Genomic DNA, 21,993 nt, shown 5'->3' with positions numbered 1-21,993 from the left:
GCTCCCCCTGCACCACACTGCAGGAACCTCTCCAGCCCACACTGGCACCATTAGCAGTGGGAATCTGCCTGTTGCAGATCTGACAGAAGTGCTGGCAATAAACAGATGGTCCCAGGGGAACTGTACCTACTCATGTTGGAGAGAGGTTTGAACCTGTTTTGCTGGTTTACATTTCGTTTCACACCCTGTAACAGTGGGTGAGAATTTCTGCACTCAAAGTGTCCCAAATCCCGCTGAAATCACAGGGATTTTGATTGAGGAATTCTGTATGCTGTGAACCAAAAGCTGTCTTGGACAAATGAAGGGGACAGGAAGGTTTGTCAGTGCACTGTCCTTTGAAGGGAAATCTTACTGAATGGGGCCTCCAGGACTCTTCATTTTCAATTCAGACATTAAACACTTCAATTGACTTTTACTTTTTAGCTTATATTTGCTTTAATTTCCTTCTGCTTGATATACACTCAAGTAAAACAGTCCTTACACTGAGCTAGGAAGACTCAGGTTCACTTTCTTTTTTTCATTAATAACAACTTCTGTTCTGACCTCAATGACAATTTTTCCACATGGAAACTACAGGTGGCAGACTTCATTCAGAACCAGATCTGGAAGTGTAGAGCCAAAATCTGAACTGATTCTCTGCTAAGGAGTAACCTTGATGTCAGTGAAGCTGCTGTGTCACGAGCACAAGAATTACCTGCCCAGGGACTGTGCAGACAACATCTCCTCAGGCTGGGGCCAGCTGGCACTGAGCAAGAGCCAAGGAAAGACTTGGAGCCCTTCAAGCCTTGCCCCACACTGATTTCATGGCTAAACCCAGCACTGAGTTCCACAGCACTATTAGCAGAAATAAAGGAATAATGACATTGCAGGGGCAAGGGCTGCTGCATCTTCTCTATTTGCAGAGAGTATCAACCTCTAAATTTAGGCCTCTACTTGTGGATTAGGTAAATAAGTACTTTATAAAATCTCCAGACCAGAGAACATACACAGAAAGCTGCCCTTTTCCACAAACCACTGCTGCATACTTCTGAAAATACTTCCCACCTTGTTGGTAGCTAATCAATGACAGTAACATTAAAGTTACCTTGAAAAGAGTGAATAACTCATTAGATTTTTTTTTCCTGGTGAAAGAAAGAATTTTGTGAATCCTATAGAAGTTTTCCACTCCCCATGTTCTTGGCTTTTTGACTAGACCACTGTGAACTCCTGCATTTTTTTAACTCTTGAAAGAATAGAAAGTAAAAATCCTCTTTAACCTCCTCTTTATGTATCCAAGTGAAATTTGAGCATTGTGTTTCCTGGAAGCCAGGGAGCTGTATATGAGCCCAACCCCACCCTCCCTTACATAACTGGCTGGGTCACAGTGCAAATCAAAGGCAAAATCATTGCACTTCATGGAGAAAGATTCTGTTCTTATTGAAGCGAAACCTCCCCAAAATTCCACTGGCTGATCAACAATTGGTTGCTCTTTTCTGGTCTGTGCAGATGCATTGGCTGAGGATGGGCAATATGTTTTAAAAATTGACATACTCTTGCTTTGGCATGGCTCTCTATTTCATCCACAGTAGATGAATGTTGGTTGCAAACTTTAATGTTGGTTTTTTCATGCATATTTTTCTCGTATTCTCGAACATCATCCATAGTCATATCTGTAAAAAGTTCAAAATTGTTGGCATTTTCCATTGATTCAGTGCAAACTTAATTTTTTTTTTTCCTAAGGAGAAGGTTCTAGGAACACAAAGTCTTTCAGCAGAAGCCAACAAAGGATTTTTTAAAAAGCAAGGAGCAACTAGCTTTATGAAAATTGCCTCATAAAGGTAGTTGTGTCAGCCAAGGAAGGTGCAAGGTTAAGTCAAAGGGAGTCAGAGAACAGGAAGGAGTGGAAGTTGTTCAGGAGTATCTGTGTAATGTAAGGTAGGCAGGTAGTACTGAAGTGCAGGCCTTGGCAAAGGCCAAGATCTTCTAAAGAGATTTTAGAAGATCCTTTGGAATACAGGACAGATACAGAAATATTATAAATATTTACTTACCTTTCCAGCACTTGCAAAAAGAGTTTTAGTTAACTTTGCATTGTACATCTCATAACCAGCAAAAATCACAGTGTTAGAGCCCACACCACTTTAGATTCCAGAAACTAACACTTAAACTGCTAAGTGAATTAATAGTGAGGATGTTAATGGTTGTGTAGCCTCAAGCAATTGAATGAATGATGAAAATTAGAAATATCCCTCAAGTGAGGCTGATCCCAGCAGCGGGGTCACTGAGCACTGCCCAGCACAGCCTGCCAGGTGCTGTGGAACACCAGGCAATGGTAACACCTTGAACAGCATTTGTCACCAACCACAGCTCCAGGAAAACATAAAGAACTCAATAATTGCCTGTGACTCTTCTGAGTATTCCCAGGCTTTCCATAAATGCCCTGGGGAGTGAGGAGTCAGAGCAGGAGCAGTGGCAGGGTTTGGGCTGCTCTTTACGATGCTTCGGTAGCTTCAGAGCCTCGTAAAAACAACCATCAACTTTTGACTCCAAACACTTAAAGAGCATTTTATTGGCACAGTCTGCTTGAAATGGGTGCCCCTTTAGTCATGCACTGTGATCTGCTCGAGGCTCCCATGTTCCTCAAGTTTATGATGTGCCACTGGGATTTGGGAGTTCTTGGATCACACCACTCCCTGCTCTGTGCTCTGAGGCTCCTGCTGCATTTTATGAGGCAGCTTTTAAGGCAAGATACAACTTCAGCTTGATGTCATAATTCATCAGTAAAAACAAATGCAGTCTGAAATTTTGATCAAGGAAGTTGAGAAGGAAACATTGAATACCCCTAACTGATACTCTATCAGTCTTTACTGTTGTCTGGAATGAGAAACAAGCTGAGAAGCTGTGTCAGTAACATGCTGGGATGCACTTTGCCAAGCACAGAACATGCTCTGTATTAGTAAGTAACACTGAGAAAATAGAATTTCTTAATAATAAAACTAAATAGAGTTCAGTAAATTAAATGACAAAACACATTCATACTTACAAGGTCAGTAACAGCAACCAGTCATTAACATAACACATTGTTTATTACACTGATTATTTGATTCAGTTTATCTGAATACCATCATCTCCAGGCCTTTTCAAACTTTCATATCAAAAGGTGTTAATAGACACTTAAAATTATATTTTGGATGCTAGATTATTATATCTATTTTATTAAGCCCAGATTTTTTAGGTTTTGTACTTACGCCGATAATTAAGCATTTAAAAATACACTATGTTAGTTAGTAAAAAGGCTCACTCTGACAAGGAAAAATCCACAAGATAATTGTGAACACAGTATTTCATCTGTAGAAAGAGTATTTTTGGCAGGGAGATTTTAGACTTAGGAGGGGAAAATCTATAGTGAAATGTTTTTGAGCTAAACCTGTTTGGTATGTTTGACTTCATGGCTGTTCGTCATTGTTATCAGTAACTCTGCTAAAGTGTAGCTGACACTTTGCTCCTCAGTAACATTCTCCATCTCTCACTGGATAGATATTTTGGGTAGACTGGGAGCAAATTTATGGGCTCAATTTTTACATGAAATCAGGCTGTTTTATTTAAAGTTACCAGTTTTCCTGACTTGCTGCAGGGAAAAGAATGAATTGTTCTATTTCAGGTAAAAAAAGAAACAAATCTGAAATTAAAAAAAAAAAATTGCTCTGAAGAACTCTCTCATTGGATATAAAATTCTCTCACTAGTTTACAGCTATCCCAATAGAAAAAGATATTTTTAGCAGTTTCAGGATTTTTATGACCATTACAGCACAAGATTTTCATGCAGTATTAAATTTATAAGAACACTGTGATTTCAAAGCAATTTTTTCTCTATTTCCAAACAATGAGCCCACTGGGTTGGAGGCTGAATTCCAGTGCAGGGCTGTAACACCTCTGAGATGGGTTTGCAGCAGTGACTCCCTGAGCAATGCACAATGCTCTGAGCTCTGGTGAGAGCTGTCCCTCACCCATGAAATGCCCAAATTGGTGTTTCCTGAAGCTTGAGGAGGGCCTAAATAAACATTCTAAATATATTGTCAAATTCCTATGGCATTTCCATGGCCTGTCTCAGAGCCTGTTTTAAGAGCAGCTGTGGTGATGGATATGTCTTACAGAAAATGCATGTAAAAGGTACAAACCAGTGAGCTCTCTTTAGACACTGTGATTACTGGTTTGATATTCAGATTGCTCTGTCCTGCTGGAAGTGCCCACATTCCCACAGCTGCCTCATGGATTCCAGCACTTTTTGCAGGCAGCTGCTGCTGAATCAGACCCCATAGGATTTATGCTTATCTACATCTTTTTTCAGAAAAGCTCCATCTTTTCTTTGTTGCAATCCATATCAATAGTTTCAGACTTTCCTAAAAAGCTGGAAATGTGTTGGGTCAGAAGCCTTAGGAATCTGCAGGATGGAAATGGCTGCAAGTTAAGGCAGCCTTAAGAAGGAGCTTTATTCAAACCTGCACAAGGTTCTCCATACAGAAAACTCCTGCCTGCAGGGCAGGTGAGGCACTGGGGCAGGTCCACTGACATGCTGGGATGGAAAGGCATCCCTGGCTGCTGCCCAAATCCAGCATCCCTGGAAAGGTCCAAGGCCAGCCTGGATGGGGCTTGGAGCAGCCTGGCCTAGTGGAATAATCCCTGCCCAGGGAAGGGGGTGGAAGGAGATGATCTTTAACATGGTTCCACCTCCTCCATGAACAACTCACACTAGGACCTGATGATCCATGAAAGCAGATGGGAACCTGCCGTTAGTTGTCCCAGGCTTGTCCCAGCCCCCTGGAAGGGTTAATTTGCAGGTTAATTGGCTCAGGAGGACACTCACCATACCACTCATCCACCCAGGCAAACGCCTGCCGGTGACCGATCAGCAGGATGTCTCTGACCACCTGCAAACAAGGAAAGGGTTAAAGGCCCCAGCAGCAACAAAACATCTCATCTGTGTCTTTCAACAGGATTGAAGTGAGAAACCCTCTGATAGTTCTGTGTCTAAAAAGTCATTCTGGCCCTGAAGGGCTCCTATTCCAGCTTCCCACTGGAACTGGATCTGTTGCCAGCACTGAATCCTGGCTTTGTCTAGCAAGGAATCCATTTGGGAATGTGTAGAAATACCAATATGTAGGGGGGTAGAATATAAGTAAATAAAGGTAGTACAGAAAGTAATCTTACCCCCTAAAGAGTTGCAGCTGGGTTAATTATTAAAGATCAGGAGCAGGCCTGACTTTAACAGGCCACAGCTGTAGCTGATAATAAGAAGAGTGTTATAAAAGAGTGGCTTGGATGGTGAAAGGGAACTGGAGTCAGTTGGCTGCTGTGAGAAGAAGGAAGAGGCAGTGCCTAGAGGAGCTGCCTATGAGAAACATCAAGGAGGTACAAAACTCCAGCAATAGGGAACCCTTGCAATGTAATGCCAATAGAACTATTGCAGTATAGTGACAACACCAATAATCTCTAGCCAATTAGACATTCTGGATCTCTTCTTTTCCATTCTCAGTTTTTTCAAACATGTAGAAGATCAATACTATGAAAAATTTTATCCCTTTGTAGTTATGCTATTCATGACTTGAATTTTTAGAAGACTGATTGGAAATTGGAATTTTTAGTAGACTGATTTCCCCCTGTCTGTTTCTAAGGGGTTCTTCACCTCAGTGCTGTGTGTATGGGACCCCTGTATACTCAGAAATACCTCAGCTCATAAATTGGTCACGGCACTGAAAATGTTATTGATAATTTTTTTCAACCTTAGGCCTGAGCAGCTCTGGGCTTTGTCACTTTTGTACCCAGGGTGATGTCCTGAGCTCTGCTCCAGCTCTTTGAGACCTTGTGAGAGGTCTGAGCCTGGGCTGAGCTCCCAGGCTTCTCCACAGCCATTGCCACATTCCTGTGAATGCTCAAGTTCTGCTCATGTGGAGGATAAGAAACAGCTCCTGTTTCACTGACCTTGTGTACAAATTGCTCTACTCTGGTTTGAAGTCCCCAGACTTCGAATTTCACAGTCACAAGTTTGTAGGAACACATAATTGGCTGATGGGTCTCTCTCCAGCCTTCTTTCAATTGGCCTCTCCCAGTTTTCTGTGACTTGAAGTATTTGGGATCCTGCAGAACAAAGAAAACATACAGGGAAATGCAGGAGGGGAAGTTGTGTTTGTCAGTTTGCTAAAGTAAAAGTTGTGAGAAGACACAAAACATGCTAATAAACATTATAGAAAAGTTATAGGAAATTGACTTTTAAAATGTACTGGGCTATCCTAAAATCCAAGCCTGGCAGTGAATCCATGGCAGCATTGACAATCATATCATCCAGGACTGCTGTTCTCTGCTGTAGGAAAATCTGTTACTGCAAGTCATTACAGGGCACTGCACTCCAAGGGTTATTTATGGTCTTGGGAAAAAAATAAAAATAGTGGCTTCTTCAGAGGCTGTTTTTCCACTGCCCCTTGGTGTGAACTGCTTGTACTTTCCACCTGTGCCTGTCTCCTGAAATTGTGTCCAGTTGGGGCTTAGACACTTCCACACTGACCCTGACAATGCCACCTTCAGTTTGAAGTGCACTTGTTCATCCCAAGGTAAGTGGGGAACTCCTGCAGTTTGTCCATCTCTGGTTACAACTAAGTCATGAGCAGACACTGAGTAATCCCAACTCTGTTTCTCTTTCAGGAACTGGGAAATCAAAGGAACTGCAACATTGAAATTACAACATAATTTCATAAAACCATTAAAGGCATTGGTTCATCTTTTTAAAGTTTACATTCATCTGTACAAGATACAGTTTTATCTATGAAAGTGTTATTTTCCATATTGGTATAATTTTATTTCCCTTTATGTCCAGTCCTGCTAATTATATCTTGTAAATAGAAATAATTTATGGTTAAGCACTGGTTGTCAGAACTTGAAAATTATGTCATTTCAGAAAATTCATAGTGGAGCTTCTAAAATCTGTCCTGAAGAGTAACCAGCAGTGCTCAGCTGTGTTCTTTCCCCAGTGCTGAGGTCTGGGAAGATCCTTTGTTGTAAAAGTAGTTAATCATGTACTTAAACAGTGTTTAAATGATGCATTAAATGGATGACAATCAGGAGAAAAACCACAAAAAACCGATAACTACTCTGATCTTCATTTTGCTTCATTCAGTGTGAGTTTATCTATCACCAGCATTCATGTTACTGCTGTTTAGTTATCTCTTGACTTCTGGTTTTATCCTAAACTGAAGCTCTGCCACTAAAGCTTCTCTCCAAAGCTCTAATGAGGTGAGAGTCCTTCCTCCCTGTGAAAGTCACTGCTTTTATTGCTGACACAGCCTTTGCAAAGGGGAGACTTTGAGCTCACTGTATAATAAGGTTTCAATGTTAAATCACCATAAAACAGTTCAGCATCATCATTTATCAGAGCAACACCCCCTGTACAGCACAGCCCATGGTCACAGGCTGCTGCCAATCTTGTCACCCAACAGAGCTCAACCACAGATGGATCTACACATTTGCTGTTTGAAAGAGCTGTTTAATAATTGATCATTGCCTGAAGCAATCAATATAATAATAACACCAAAAAAAACAAAAAGGGAAGAAAACATAATATTCAAAAAGACACAACATTCTAGTTGGAGGTTCCTTAAAAAAAGAAATTACAGAAAATACAATTTCAAATATGGTTGCAAAATATTCTACTGTGAAATAAGGATCTCTAAAAAGGAAAATAGTTTCCTATAAGTCAGGGTCTTCTATTTCTTACACACACACACACAGTGCTGGTGTGATGGAGCCATTGCCTTGATTCAGCATTTCAGATACACTCTTTAATAATTCTGAGTGTTGTACTTCACAATCCTTCAGAGATAACCAGAGCTATAATGGAGAAACTTCAGTGCAGTCCAAAGGGATTTAATGTAATCAATTTGAGTTGGTATCAAATATCAGGAAATTCTAACTAAAAATGAAATAATGAATAACTGCCCTGCATCACTGCTCATTCCCAAGTTTTATGGGTTGGGTGTGGTTTGGTTTGGTGAGTTTAACCCAGCAGACAAGGGGACACACAGTGGGGATCACTCTGAACTTGGTGGCCCACAAATCACCCACCAACTGCAATGCAACTGATCCATGACATCACCCCCAGGTGCAAATTCCCTTAACAGCACCCAGAGATGGCCCCTCTGCATCCCTTAACTCTGTCCCTGTTTCTTGAAGGACATGAGGATTAGTCACAAGTTGGCTGCAGAGCTCCATGGGAAGAGCCAGTTCAGCAGCTCCCATCAAAGAGCTCTTAGGGAAATTCCTGCCTCTCTGGAAACATTAACATATTGCTACTATAAAACTGCAGCCTGATGAATGGAAGCCAGAGCTCAGAGGAACAGAGTCCCAGGCTGCTGTGTGAAAGATCAAGGTGTTAAAGACTTTCCTGAGTGCTTGCTCAGGGAGCTGAGACTCAGAGGCTGCAAGGCACACTGAGACATTGGGCAAAGTCAACCTGAGAATTCCATGGCTGGGTCTCAGCTCAAAGGGCACAAATATTTGACAGAGGTGAGCTCTTGTAAGGAAAACTAATATCCCAGAGCTTTAACCCAGCTGCTACAAAATTACATGTTTAACAACATCATGGCTGTTTTAGAAACACACAAATTCTGTCTCTGTTTGTGCTGTGGATCATACAAGGAAGCCTTTAGGGGAAGAATCTCCACATTCACCTCTATATTTTTACACCTTTCCTAGGCCTGTGCTATTGACCACAGTCATGGGCAGCAGGCCATGCCAGAGGGACTTTGCTGGAACCAGGACTGCTCATAATTTGCTCTTCAATGCCTGATCCAAAGCCTACTGAAATTAATGAGAACTTGGGCAAGAATGATTTTATGTGCCTGACTCGTGGGTTCAAATTGCTAAATTTAGACTCACAACCTGGAATTGTTTCTGCAATTAGGCACACAAGCTCCTTCTATAACAAAAAAATGAGGCAGGGCTGATAATTTTCCATTAAGAGCAAACAGAAATTATATTGGTACCCAGCACTGCCTCTCTCAGCAGCACTCGTGGCACACGTACTTGAAGCTTTTCTCCTGTACCTAGAAGCTGTGCAAGCTGAACTTTGCTCTGACCCCACTTTTATGTTATTATTTAGATAATTAATTTTGTGTGTTCCTTATTTTTGCTTTTAGACACCCATGCCTTTCTTCCCAGAGAAGGCATCATACAAAGAATACTGAGTCTATTCACTATTTTCCCCTTGATTTATCTACTGGCAAAATCCTCAATCTGTTTTAAATGTAATGGCATAGCTAAAATCTTTTTGTTTAAATAACCTTCTTGTCCTTTTATCAGACACAATTTATTAGGAAAGCCCATCTGGCAAATCCTTTTGCTAGAGGAGCAAAACCTACTCTGTATTTGCAATACATTATTGCCAGGTGCAGAGTGATTTAAAAATAGCACTTCTGCCAACAGAGCAGAAACATCACAACCCGTGAGCTGGGCTTAGTTGAGAATGAAATGTAAAATTACAATGAAATAAAAGCCTCTGGATGTGGGATATGGATTCAAACCTAGCACTCTCCCAGGTTTTATTACTTAGAGCTCGAGTCAATGTGTTTATTGATGGAGTTTATTATTTATCATTTAGCATTTATTTATTTAACTTCCCTCACGGATGTCACGTGCATCAGACGTGGAGTGGAAAGGTCCTTTCCAGGAAGCAAACCCAGCCCTGAGTTCTTGCAATGCCTTTTTACAATTAATTCTGACCTGTTCCTTTGTACTCAGAGTTAAATAATGAAATGCATTTGTTGTTTACAGAAAACCTGCAAATCTGCCTGGCACCCTTGCCCTCAGCTCTGCCATGGTACCAGGCCTGGTTGGGAGCTGCCAGAGGTGAGAGTGCACCCTGCTTGTGCCATGCATCCTGCCCTCTCACATCCTTCCTTCTCTTTAATGCCTGGATGAATTTTTTCAGATTAAATTTTTCAGACTCCTATGGCAGTATCATGGTGCTTTTGAAGTGCAATCATTTTTTTCCCTCTTTATGCTGAAGACCATTTTGTTTTATCTTGAATTTCAGAACCAATCATGGGTTTAATACCTGTCATCTGGCATTTCAGCATCAGCTGTAGTTGCTAGGTTTTAGATTTCAGCTTTTTTAGGCAGCGCTCAGGAAAGATTTATTGATGTAGAGATGCTACCACAGACATTTATGTAGAGTCATTTTTTAAGGACTTCTAAAAAAATTTCCATTAAATGGTATTTTCTGGAAGATCCAGCTAAATACTTAAGAACTGTAAATATTGGGACAGTTCTGAGGTGTTAAAATATGATAATCCAGCCAGCCTTTATGTGAACTCACACACCAAGTGAGTAAGGAAAAGGAAATGTTCATACTTTTCATATCCTTCCCTGAACTCCTGAGCTGACATGGTGCCCACACTTACTGGGGGGCTGAGGCAGCTGGATTGTTTCAGCTGCCATCATTTACTGATGAGACAGAGGCTTTGCTACTCTGAAAGCCCTTGGACAGCCCTAAGGTGGACCTGTCCCAGGGCAGCTGTGCTGAAGGAGAAAAGCCAGCAATGGAAGAAGAAAACTGCAGCAGCTGCATGGAATCTGTTTAGAAGCAGCCTGGAAAGTTTATTCCATTTGTCCAGCTCCCCATTGCTTTGTTATAAACAGGAAATGAAACATTGTTAATTCTGAGAACTTGAATATGTTTGCACTGAACATTTTGCTCAGTAGCTCACAGCCACGGTAAATGTTTCATTTCATGAATGATTCACTGGGGGCCCTCACTCCTCAGCACAGCTCAGCTTTGTTCTTTTCTATATTTCAGACAAATATATCTGTCTATATAGCTGCTGATACATATTCATTGATGCTAAAGTCACAAGGAAATGACTTCACAAAATGTACAACTACTCTTACCTGCCTGGTACATTCTCTGTACAGAAAAACAAAATTCTGTACCTGATGCAATATGTACATGCAGGTTTGGAAAACACATGGCTCCTCACAGACAAACAGGTAAATTTCTTAGCTGGGGTCTAGAATTAACCTTTCTCCATTTGGAACCTCACATTTAAACTTAAAACTTGAAGGATTGGACCCACACTTGTAAGAAAGCTCTGTATTTGAGATGTGGCTGCTTCACAATGGAGTTTGTAGATGCTCACGAAGGTAAGGGGAGGTCACCTGCTTTAGGATACCTGAATTGCTGCAGTTTCACCTCCTCCAGCCTTCCACAAAGGCAGAAATCAGCTCAGCCCCACGACAGAGCTGCACTCTGTGGGTGTGTAATAGCTCCCAAATCTGCCTCCTGATTCACCACTGACCTGGAGATTTCAGTCCCCTGTGCCCTCTGCCAGCCCCTCATCCTTAAGGGCATCCCAATCACTTGGAGGATTCTGCTCCAGAGATCCCCCAGTGTTCCTGGGAGAGGCTCCCTTGAAGTGTCCTGCAATGAAGCAGCAGCTCTCCAGAAGCCTCCAGCTAACTGGATTCTTCACTTTTCAATTTTAGTTAATATTTAGAAGGAGAGAAAAGCAAATATGCACTAAGTTGAATTCAATAATTTTCCCTTCAGCCAGGACATTTTTGTGGAACACATTTCCTCTCCCAGCACCGGTGAGAATGAGCTGTTCAACTCAAATGGAATATTATACATACAAGGATTATTTATATATTTTGTCTTTTTATGTGTGAATCACTATTATGGAAATGAAAATGAAATCTCTTTTTAAGATTCATGTCAGGACAACTGAAAAACTACTTTTTAGATCATAGGTGGGAGGACACAGTGGCTTTGTACTCCTACCTTCTATCAGGCTCATAAGTCCCAGCACAGGGCAAGCAGAGAAAATAGTGTATGAAGGCTTTAAATTATTTAAGCCACTCTCTAGGATGCAGTATTACAGCTATATACTGATATTTGCTGTTAAATCTCAAGTATATTTTTAATTGAAGAGGAATGAGCTTTCGTTGGGGTGTAAAGAAAACTAAAGCTCATTTCTAGAAGCTGCCAAACATGCTGACCCTGAAAAAGAACTTGCTGTATTTTAAGCCTGTGGAAGAGCCACTGAAATGAAGAGATTACTGGCATGCCTGAAGTTAAAATTGTTCTCATTGGTCTTTCTGGATGGGAGCCAGGACATTTATCCTGTGGGATCTAATTGTTAAATCCTGAGGATTGCACTTCACTTTTAATCTTTAAACTTTGTATCAGTTCAGATTACATGATTTAAAAGCAGCCAAATTGTTGTTATTAGTGCAACTAAAATACCTTTCAAAAGCTTACACAAGCTGGGTTTATCTGAAGCTGCTATTTGGGAAACACAAACCCTTTCTCATTTGCATAGAATTACTGTTCTGATTGAAAGCAGACGGAAATTACATTTAAAAACATTAAAAATCTTTTTATAGTCTCTAAATTATGAAGGAGGCCTCATCAGAAATGGGAATTTGGCTTCATGTTCGTCATATGGTAACATAAAAACTCCCAAGGTTGTAAATTTTGGAAGATTCACTGTTTTCAGTTATTACTAATTCACTATCAGTTACAGCATGTACACAGTTAAATACTAAAGGTGTTCTTGCTGCTCTGTATGAATTCTGAAACAGAATTTGGTAGTCAACAGAAAAATCATCCATCAGTACAGAAAAAAACAACAGATGCTGGGCTATTTTTGTTGTTTAAACCCATATAAAATTCCATTTCGCTTGGAATCTGGTTTTTAAATTTGACTTTGAAATAGCAACACAAAGACTCTGAAATGCTTTTCTCTTTTAAGATGAGCCTGTTTTTCTGTATCAGGAGATTAATCACAGGGAAATTATGCTTTAATGGTTGGCTATTAAAAACGAGCAGGAAAGTTGCAAAACTGGTTGTCACCTTTGTGTTTACAGTTTCTGAAGTGCAGAGAATGAGATGAAAAAATCTCACAGGATTTCTTTAAAGTACAGTCATATTATTGACCTGTTCCATTAGCAGCTCATTCCTAAATGGAACCAGAAGCCGTGGAGCTCAGATAAGATGATGGGACCAATAAGCTGTTTCATGAGGTGTTATATAATTTTTGGTACTAAACAGATAGGTTTCATTATCTAAAGAAAGTAATAAAATTACTTTTCATTCTACTGTAGGCACAGTTTTGCTTTATGACCCGTACACAACATTCAAAATAGGATCTATGTAAATGGAAGATAAAAAGTACTTGATATTTTTAGTCAGAAAATCATGTCTCCTATAGTATAGAAATATATTCCTTGGCAAGTCCTCACTTTCTATCCTAAAAATGATTATGTAGTCTCGTTTTAGATAGTTAAACAGCTGCCATACTCAGTGCCAGCTATGAATATAGACTTGGCTCCAGAGGCAAATCATATCTCCAAAATTAAATGCGAGCATAGATCTGATCATTCCTCTCTAGCTGCTTGTTGTGAACCATCATTTATCAACTCTGAGATTAAAACATTGAGACCTCATCTTCATTTGCATGGTGGCTGCTGATTTCAAGCAGTGAATTGCATTGACCTAGAAGAAGCACGCTCTTCAGAGACGTGCTCCATCAAATATACATGGGAGCAATTTCCCAGGGAGTTTTCTGAGTGACTCTGCCTGCTGCCATTGATGCTTTTTGGCAGATCTGCTGCAGTCTGCAGTGTGCTCCGGTCCCTCTTGGTCTTGTGACATTGTTCCCTTCAAGTAATTGTGCATCAGCCCCTTGTCACTGCAGCACATCTGTGCTTTCCTGGGCTTGGGCACTTTGCAGGGCTCACTGATCAGGGTGGGATGCAAGTAAGGACAGCAGGGGTGTTTAAAAGTGCTCAGATCTGCAAACTCTTCACTGAGCCTCACAGTGCAAAGGAAAGGCCTTTTCTGGTTTGGACTAATTCAGGTGAATATCAAAGGTCTGGTTCAGGGTGAGTTCTGATAAGGGTAGGAAAGCATTTCAAAGAATCATCTGCAAAAGAAAGTGTTGGGCAATCTGGACAGAGAGGCTGCTGGCTGCTTCCCCTCTGACCAAAGGCTCTTGAGATATTACTGAGCAGCAAGATTTTATACAAAAATAAAAAGGTTGTGATTCCTATGTTCACAGCCCAGTTGCCTCTTACCTCTGATTCCTTGTAATAGCGCTCGGGAATCTCGTCGCTGGCAATATCGATAAAGCAGACTTCTCGCTCCAGATCTTTTGCTTCTTTGTCAAAAATCTGCAAGCGTTAAAGAAATTCAAGGCTGTTACAGAACAGCATCCTCACAAAATCCACCTGGAATAACTGTTACAAGCAGTTTCGATGACTTGTGCAACAGAATGTATTTTAGGCTTGTGCCTGAACAGCTTTGTGTAAAATATTCGAGTTTTTGCAGGAACACATTCTCCACCCTACTGCTCACATCGTGTTCAGCACTTTCTGCTCCCACTGCTGCTCTTCCTTGGATTTTTTTAGAATGGAGACTTTGCTTAAAAACAGCAAGGTCAACAATTTGGATTGTTTTTACTGTATTCTCCATTCTTTGTACTAGAGTCTGTCACTGTAAAAAACCCAACTCTCTGGTCTCAGGGGGTTTTCCCCTCTAAGGACTCCAGCAATGTGCAGGTGTTTGCTGGGAACAGTCAGAGTTGTTGTTACACTGAAAATGAAAATTGTGGCTGAACTGCCCCAGTGGAAGCTGCAAGCTTCCCCAGCCCATCCATGCACACACATTTCAATCCTTTAGGACCTTGTTTGGAACACAACCCTCCTGTTCCATGCAAGGTGAATGATGGAGATATTTTGAAAATCCAGGTCATTTGCAGCTGCAGCACAGTATCCTTCTGTGCCTGTATCCATAATTTAATTATTTAGGCATCTCAGTGACCCATGTGACTTACACTGTGTCTGCAATACATTTTCCTCATGATTCTGAGACTTGGAAACAGCGCTGAGCTAAAAGGCTACCATGAATTAGTGCCATGAAATTCAGGGAAGTTGTGCATCCACTGTCAGGAGCAGTGATAAGCTCACAATGTGCTCTTTCCTTCAGGGCACAATGTTCTATAGCTGATATTTCCAGGAAGCAAAAATATTTTTGTTTTCTTTTTTTTTTTTTTTTAATATATGCCCTGAATGCTCTCTTGATTTAATTAAATTCTAGAGGAACAGTTAAAAATACAAAATGCCAGCAACTCTTTAGTAACAGAAATGCTACTTCATTATTTCTGAAAGCATAGGGGCTGCCCATTTAAAGCATTCAAAAGAGCAATGGACTCCAGGGAACACAGGAACCAGCTGGTAGGAAGAAAATTGCTCAGGAAATTGTCTTTCAAATACAGGAAAAGCTGAAGTTTGACTCTACAATTTTAACTTATCTTGGTAGTGAATAAAACAGGCAGCACTGAATGCTCACTGAGCTGGATGTAACATATTCACAGATCTGAAACTGCTGAAGAACTGAGAAACTCCAACCTGGTTTTATTTGTATTATTATCCTTCTGCAACTGTTGTTTTGCAAGAAATATGTTAATTATTTGAAAAATGTGGAACTTTGAAGGAAAGCCCTTCTCCTGTTGTGCTCTTTCTCTGAATTGGGTACATTGGTGTAAATCACTTCTGTGTTTATATATATAATATAGGTCACCTTTTATAAGCTCCCTTGCTTGCTTTTTTCCTAAACAAATTCAGAAATACAGAGCAGCCCCTGATGAAATCAGTTGAACCATTTCTGGAGTAAGATGCATTTCACCATAATCTCTCTAAAATACTGGAAATGAGACTTAAGTGGACATTAGCAGATCATCTGAGGCTTTGAATCTGTGCATGGTTTAGGAACAAGCCCCATAAATTCAAGCACATGCAAATCTCTGCCCATTTGCAATGGCGTAAATGGAGATTATTACCCAGTGTCTTATGCAAAGAAATGTGCCCTGCTCTGTCCCAGACTTGATCCACATATTTCACCTCGTATGAAAATAGTTCTAAATTCCTTTTCTCTCTTTAAAATGCTGTGATGGAAGTGGGGATGACAGATGCCTTTTCCAATCTGTCAAAACCAGGAGGAATTTTTCAACCATTTCAACGATGCCTTATTTGCTGCCGAGGCTGTCTGTGACCATTTCCTTTATTCCAGAAGTTTGCTGAATGACATTCTTACTTTCCTTTGCCAGCAGAACTTGTTGTCTAATCATTTATGCTTCTCTTTTTCTCAGATTGTCCTCACAAGATTTGCAGCTAGAGATTTAATCTTCTCATTCTATCAGCAGTTGAAAATAAGAAGTCATTAGAGAACAAGACTGATTTCTTTCTTAGCTCTAATTCTCTTATTGCCTCTCTTGGCCACAGAATCTTGGATTGCCTGAAATCCTGTAGGGACGATGGGTTTATTGTGGCTGGGATCAAAGACACTAAAGAAACTGAAAAGTTTTAAAGGAAAAGATTAAAGGCCACAAAAAGAAGCATAAGGCTCCCAATCTGTGCAACTGTATTTGCAAATGTGCAGAAACTGAATGGTGAGAACAATCTGTATCCTTAAGAAGATGATGATGTAGAAGACAGAATATTAAATATTTTATTGGAAAGAACTGGACAGGCTTTACATTTGGAAGCCAAGTAATTAATTGAGATTAATATACACAATCAAATGGAAAACAAAGAGCAACATTCAGACTGAAGAGGCCTTTTTGCTGTGGGTTTTGGTTTGATTTTGGGGGGAGTAACGTGACAGCTTTTTTACAACAAACATTTATATACTTCCCTTTCCTAGGAGGAATGAAAACTCAGCATGGTTTAGACTACATCACCCACAGAATGACAGAAAGTGGGAGGAAGGTTTCAACTGGGCCTTTATGACTGTCAATGGTTTCTTCTGGTGAAAATTAAAAAAAAAACCCCAACCAAACAAAAAGAACCCAAAAAAACCCACCCCAAAACAACCAACAAACCAAGAACGAAAAAAACAACCAAAAAAACTCTAAACCACTAAAAAAGAACAAAAGACCCTCAACCAACCAACCAACCAACCAACCAACCAACCAACCAACCAACCAACCAACCAACCAACTTCAAACCCAACCAACCAACCAACCAGAAACCAAAAGAAAAGTACACAAAATTCCCCCAGGCAGGTGATTCCAGAACCTCAAGAATAACAGCTCATCCAGGATATTGCAGAAAGGTAAGGACTGGTGAACTTAAATTTCATTCCTTTGTTTCCCTCCTGCCCTGCAAGGACATGTCCTGGCCCATGCTTTGCTAGCAACTTCCCTTCTCCTGGTAGCCACAGTCAGAACAGAAAATCATGTTAGGATATGATGGAAAATTTAATATCCTATTTTCTACAAGCATTTTTTCCTATCTGTTTATTTTTTTTCTATGTTTAGGCTAAGTTGCTGGCTTCAATTTTATTCAGATGTAGTTAATCTAAAATATAACTTTATGGCCAATCTCCACAGCTGACCTGGATTGGATATTAACAGCATAAAGCCAATTTCTGCTGAATGCATTTATTCCATCCACACTGGCAAACTCCTCACTCATCTGCACCACCAGGACTCCAAGAGTCACATCTGTGCCTCTGGCTTGGCTTTGTTTCATAATACATGATTCTCTCTTGTGATGTTTGTTTTCCATCTTCAAGAGCAAAGGAGCCATCCAAGGGATTATCAGCTGGAAAGGTGTTTGGCTCTGTCATTACTACAAAATGTTTTTTTTTTCCAGCCTAAACAGAAGGAGTTTGTGGTCAGAAGGCTGTAAAGAGACAGCTAATTCATGGCAGGGCTGTAATTGTGGTGAGGACTGCAAGAATAATTCTTTTCTTCCATTAGAAAAATGCACAAAATATACTCTCCACCTTGAAATTCTCATCTCTGCAGATTGCCATGGCCAGAATCACTGGCTGCTCCTCAGTGTTGCTGCACACCTTGAGCACTGGAGCTCTCACTTTTCTGAAGGAAAAATCCTCAGAACTCAGAACTTGACCCATGGAATTCAATCAGTGTGTAACTTTTCAGTAAGTCATGCTCCAACCTCAGCTACTTCCAAATTCCCTAATTTCCTTTTGAGATTTATTTGGGCAGAGATTACAGGAATTGACCAACTTCAAACCTGTTCATGGGATAAAACTATTTATGTGGACACACATAATTGGGAGCAATTTTTCTATGGAAAAAGATTGAATCTGTCTTTTAAAAAAGAAAATTTGGCTCCCTGAACTGGCTGGGAATATCCCTGTGTGCCACAGAGTGGGAGAGGCAGTTATATATTTATCTGCAGCCTTGCTCCCTGCTCCTTTTGATCTCATGTCATGACTCCCCTATTATTCCATCTCTTATGAAATATCTCATTAAGATTTGTGCTTTCTGGACAGAGAACTGGATTTTTATGTAATTATGCCAAAGTAGCTGTGCTTCCAAGACCTCAATAGACTATCTATAATATTTACTGGGATTAGTTTTTTAAGTCACATCCAGTTCAAGTGCCAGATTTACTGACTGACTTCAGTAGTTCATTTAGAAAAATGAAAAAGTAGAGGCACAACCATCTCACTTGTTCACACTCTGTCAGTGTGGGCCTTGTCATATGTTCTGTGATAGCCATATGTGCTTGGGACACAGGATCTGCACTTCAACAAAGAGAGCTCTTCCCTCAGGAGGAATTTCAGACCAACCTTTCCACTTGTTTGCCTTCATCTTTTCAGACTTTTTAGAGGGGGAAAAGCATCATAAAATCATTGCAAATTATTCCTGTACCATCATACAGGAAAAGTCCAGGTGCAAATAAAATCACCCTCCAAGTGTCCCTTGCTTTGACTTTGCATATTTTGAGTGATGCCCAGCAATCCTTTTGACAGTTTCCAGAGTGAGATCCTGTGGTGCAGGTTAAACCAGGGCACAGCTGAATCCTTTTCAGCTGAAATCAGTGTTTCATGGCAGTTGCCTTAAATAGTGAATTTACATTTAATTTCCATGTGCTATATTCAAGTTTGTTACAACCTAGTTCCACATTACTAAGATAGGAGACAAAAATAGAGAAAAAGCCACCCTAAACTCAACCAAACTAGAAATGGATTTTCTTTTTAGCTGCCATATCTAAAATTTATTTTACTTTAGTTTCATAATCAAGATCCAGACACTGAGTTTTCCAGAGAAAAATATTATGCTACAAAGAGCAAGGCACAGGAAATTCTACATACTGTGAATTTTCATTATTGACAACCTCTGAATTATTTGACAAGCTGTACTTTTTTTTTTTTTGCTTTCCCCAGACACCATCAGATGGCAAAAAATCACTGCCCAAATATCAGCAGCAATTAATTCTGTGCCTAAAAAAACAAAACAAAACAAATCAGAAATCAGTCAAACTTAATGATGCTTGTGCAACAAATAGGAAAATGGAATAAATGGAATGTTTTTGTGATTTGCTTGAGCAGTGTCTGTCCCCAGCCTGCCTTTGCTGCACCTCCACTGCCTTGCAGACATTTCCCAGCAGCAGAGGGTGACAGGCAGGGACAGGGTGGCTCTGCCATGTGTGACATGGCTGGGCACTGATTGCAGCCACTGCAGCCATATGGTGTGGCCTGGAACCAACACAGCTGATTGCAAGGCACAGTTGGTGCATTCCCCACGAAAAGGAAAAAACCAAAACCTGTGTCTGTGGTGCACACTGAAACAGTGAGAGGGAGATGACAGTTCCACTAAATTAGTCCTTTGTGACACAAATACTCAGCAGTCAATGGACTGATGAAAGAAAATACCTGTCCAAATAAAAAAGAGCTTGAGGAAGTGTTCTCATGGAAAGCACACACCCAATTTATTGACACACAAGCAGTAACTCCCACCCTCCTGCCTGCACTTCTACCCTTTCATTCATGTAAGAATTCTCTCTGTAAGATGTCCCTTATGGTTTAAATATTCAGAATACAGACTTTATCTATCTATATTCAAATTCCCAAAGTGCAAATTTTGCTTTGGGAGAAGGGTGTGATTGCTGTGCCCTTTTGCACTGCTCTGTGCCCACTGAGTTGCAGCCCCTGCACTTCCCCTGCCCAGCACTGCCCAGGGTACAAAGGGAAGCAATATTTCCATGGACTCTACAGATGCCACCTCCCATGTCATTTCCATCTCCATTCTAATTTTTAAAAATTCCATTTTGTAATTTAAAACAAAAGTAAAATCAAAATAAAATTTCTCTTTAAGAAGCTGACTTTTAATTTAAAAGATCTGCAAGAGGAAATAGTGACTGGCCTGACTCACTGGTCCAGTTTCTGACAGTGTTAATGAAGCTGTAAAGCTACAAGGTAGCAGGGACAATATTTGATGTACTCACATGCTCATCCAACACTGGCTCTGTTTTTCTAAGAATAGAGTTGCCATGGAACAACTACATGGGATACATTAAAATCAGCTGCTCTGAGCACTGAAATCACAGCTCAGTGGATTTATGGTTCTGCACTACTACACAAGGTTGCCTAAATAAAGACATTTATTTCCATTGTTCTTCTGTCAGTATTTATATTTGTGCAAATCAACCACAAACTTTAACAGATTGGAACAAGAATGCTTTAACACATTTAAAATAGCTTAAAATGAATTCTAAGACATAGAAAAATCAGATTCCAGAGCAGATACCATCTTTCTCTAGTATTATTACTATCTTCTGCCATGCCAAATGGGAAGAAAAATCAGTAGGAACTTTGCATCAAGATATATTGCAATAATTAGGTAGAATTATACCAGACAACACAACATGTTAAATGAAATAATTCTAATAACATCCAAATGACAGGAACCCAAGGCCATTTATATTGCTTTCTTCCATGGATCAGTGGAATTAGTTTTAGTATCCTGATGTCCAAGTATTGCTTTTCACAATCAATATCTACTTTATCAGACAGTATGGAAGAATAGATCAGAGTGCAAAGATTTTTAAAAAATCTCTATGATCTAAAAAAATACATTGAGAAATAGCTGAGTTAAAAACAGATTTGTATTATTGCCCTCATTACTGTAACATTAATATTCATTTAGTCTATTTTGCATTAGAACTGCAAAATTTACAGAAGTTTTTTTTGGATTCATTATTTCTTCATCAGAACAAGGCTGATAGTTGCAATGAAGGAAAATACAGGGTATCTATGGAAATCTATAGGAATGGGTGCTATGCTTCCTGTTGTTTTCTCCCCAGACAAACAGTGACATTTAATCTAAAGTTGTCTGTCACAAAGGAGAAATGCACTTTGCAAGTTCTTAGGGGAGGTTTAAGCCTGCCCATTGAGCAATGGAAATGAGGTTGACTCCTGCTCCTGGTTCCAAGGTGTTTGGATTAACAGAAGCCTCTCCATATTTAGGAACCTTCCAGCATTTCAGGGCTGTACCAGTCATGTCTGTGGTCCCAGATAAAGGTCATGGGAGCACAAAAATGTAGGTCTTCCACTGGTTTACTGTGTTCCCACCAGGGAACAGCACAGCTCTCAGAATTACAAAATCAGGGAAATTAGGGCTGGAGTGCAACCCTTTAATTCAGCTGCTCTTTCTCCTCCTCAGTTCAAGCAGGGGTCAGTGAAATCTCTTAATCTAGGCAAACACTGCCTTAGTCTGTGACTCAGGTGCTGCAATAGAAAGGTAATATGATATTGCCCCACTGGCAGTCTGGTAAAAATGACATTGGAAGAGCCGGATTCAAGCAGAATAGAGTTTCTTTGATTTACATCACTGGAGTATCCCACCTCTGTGCCACTTTCATCTGAATTCCCTGGCTGGATACTGTTCAGGGCTTGATTCACAGTATTTTAGCCACAAACTGACACACTGAAAGAATTCACTCTGCTTAAATAGCTTCAGTTCTTCCTCTGTCAGACAGCAGCCCAGATCATGTCTGCTCACTGCTGACATTAGAATGCACCAGAAAATTAGTCTGCACCCTCCCAAAACCAAAGGTGTGGGCTTGCTCTGAATTAAAGTACTGCCAAAAAACAGAAGTGAACATTAAAAAGTGCATAAATTACACAATGTTCATCTAGCTGGTAATGTAATA

At 40.2% G+C, this 21,993-nt stretch overlaps 1 protein-coding gene across 1 annotated transcript in view; it reads right to left on the bottom strand.

The window, feature by feature from the left end:
• Positions 1-21,993, bottom strand: part of PITPNC1 (phosphatidylinositol transfer protein cytoplasmic 1) — a 74,730-nt gene that overhangs the window by 1,448 nt on the left and 51,289 nt on the right. Inside the window, exons 6-9 of the mRNA XM_059485604.1 lie at positions 14,101-14,196; positions 5,959-6,114; positions 4,844-4,907; positions 1,531-1,649 (exon numbers count right to left, since the gene is read on the bottom strand). Of these exons, the coding sequence (XP_059341587.1) occupies positions 1,531-1,649; positions 4,844-4,907; positions 5,959-6,114; positions 14,101-14,196 (435 nt within the window). The remainder of the gene's footprint in view (positions 1-1,530; positions 1,650-4,843; positions 4,908-5,958; positions 6,115-14,100; positions 14,197-21,993) is intronic.

The sequence above is a fragment of the Ammospiza nelsoni genome, chromosome 19 (genome assembly GCF_027579445.1).
Source record: "Ammospiza nelsoni isolate bAmmNel1 chromosome 19, bAmmNel1.pri, whole genome shotgun sequence".
NCBI lineage: Eukaryota > Metazoa > Chordata > Aves > Passeriformes > Passerellidae > Ammospiza > Ammospiza nelsoni.
The sequence above is the reverse complement of the archived record's forward strand: the minus strand, read 5'-3'. Positions and strand labels throughout refer to the sequence as shown.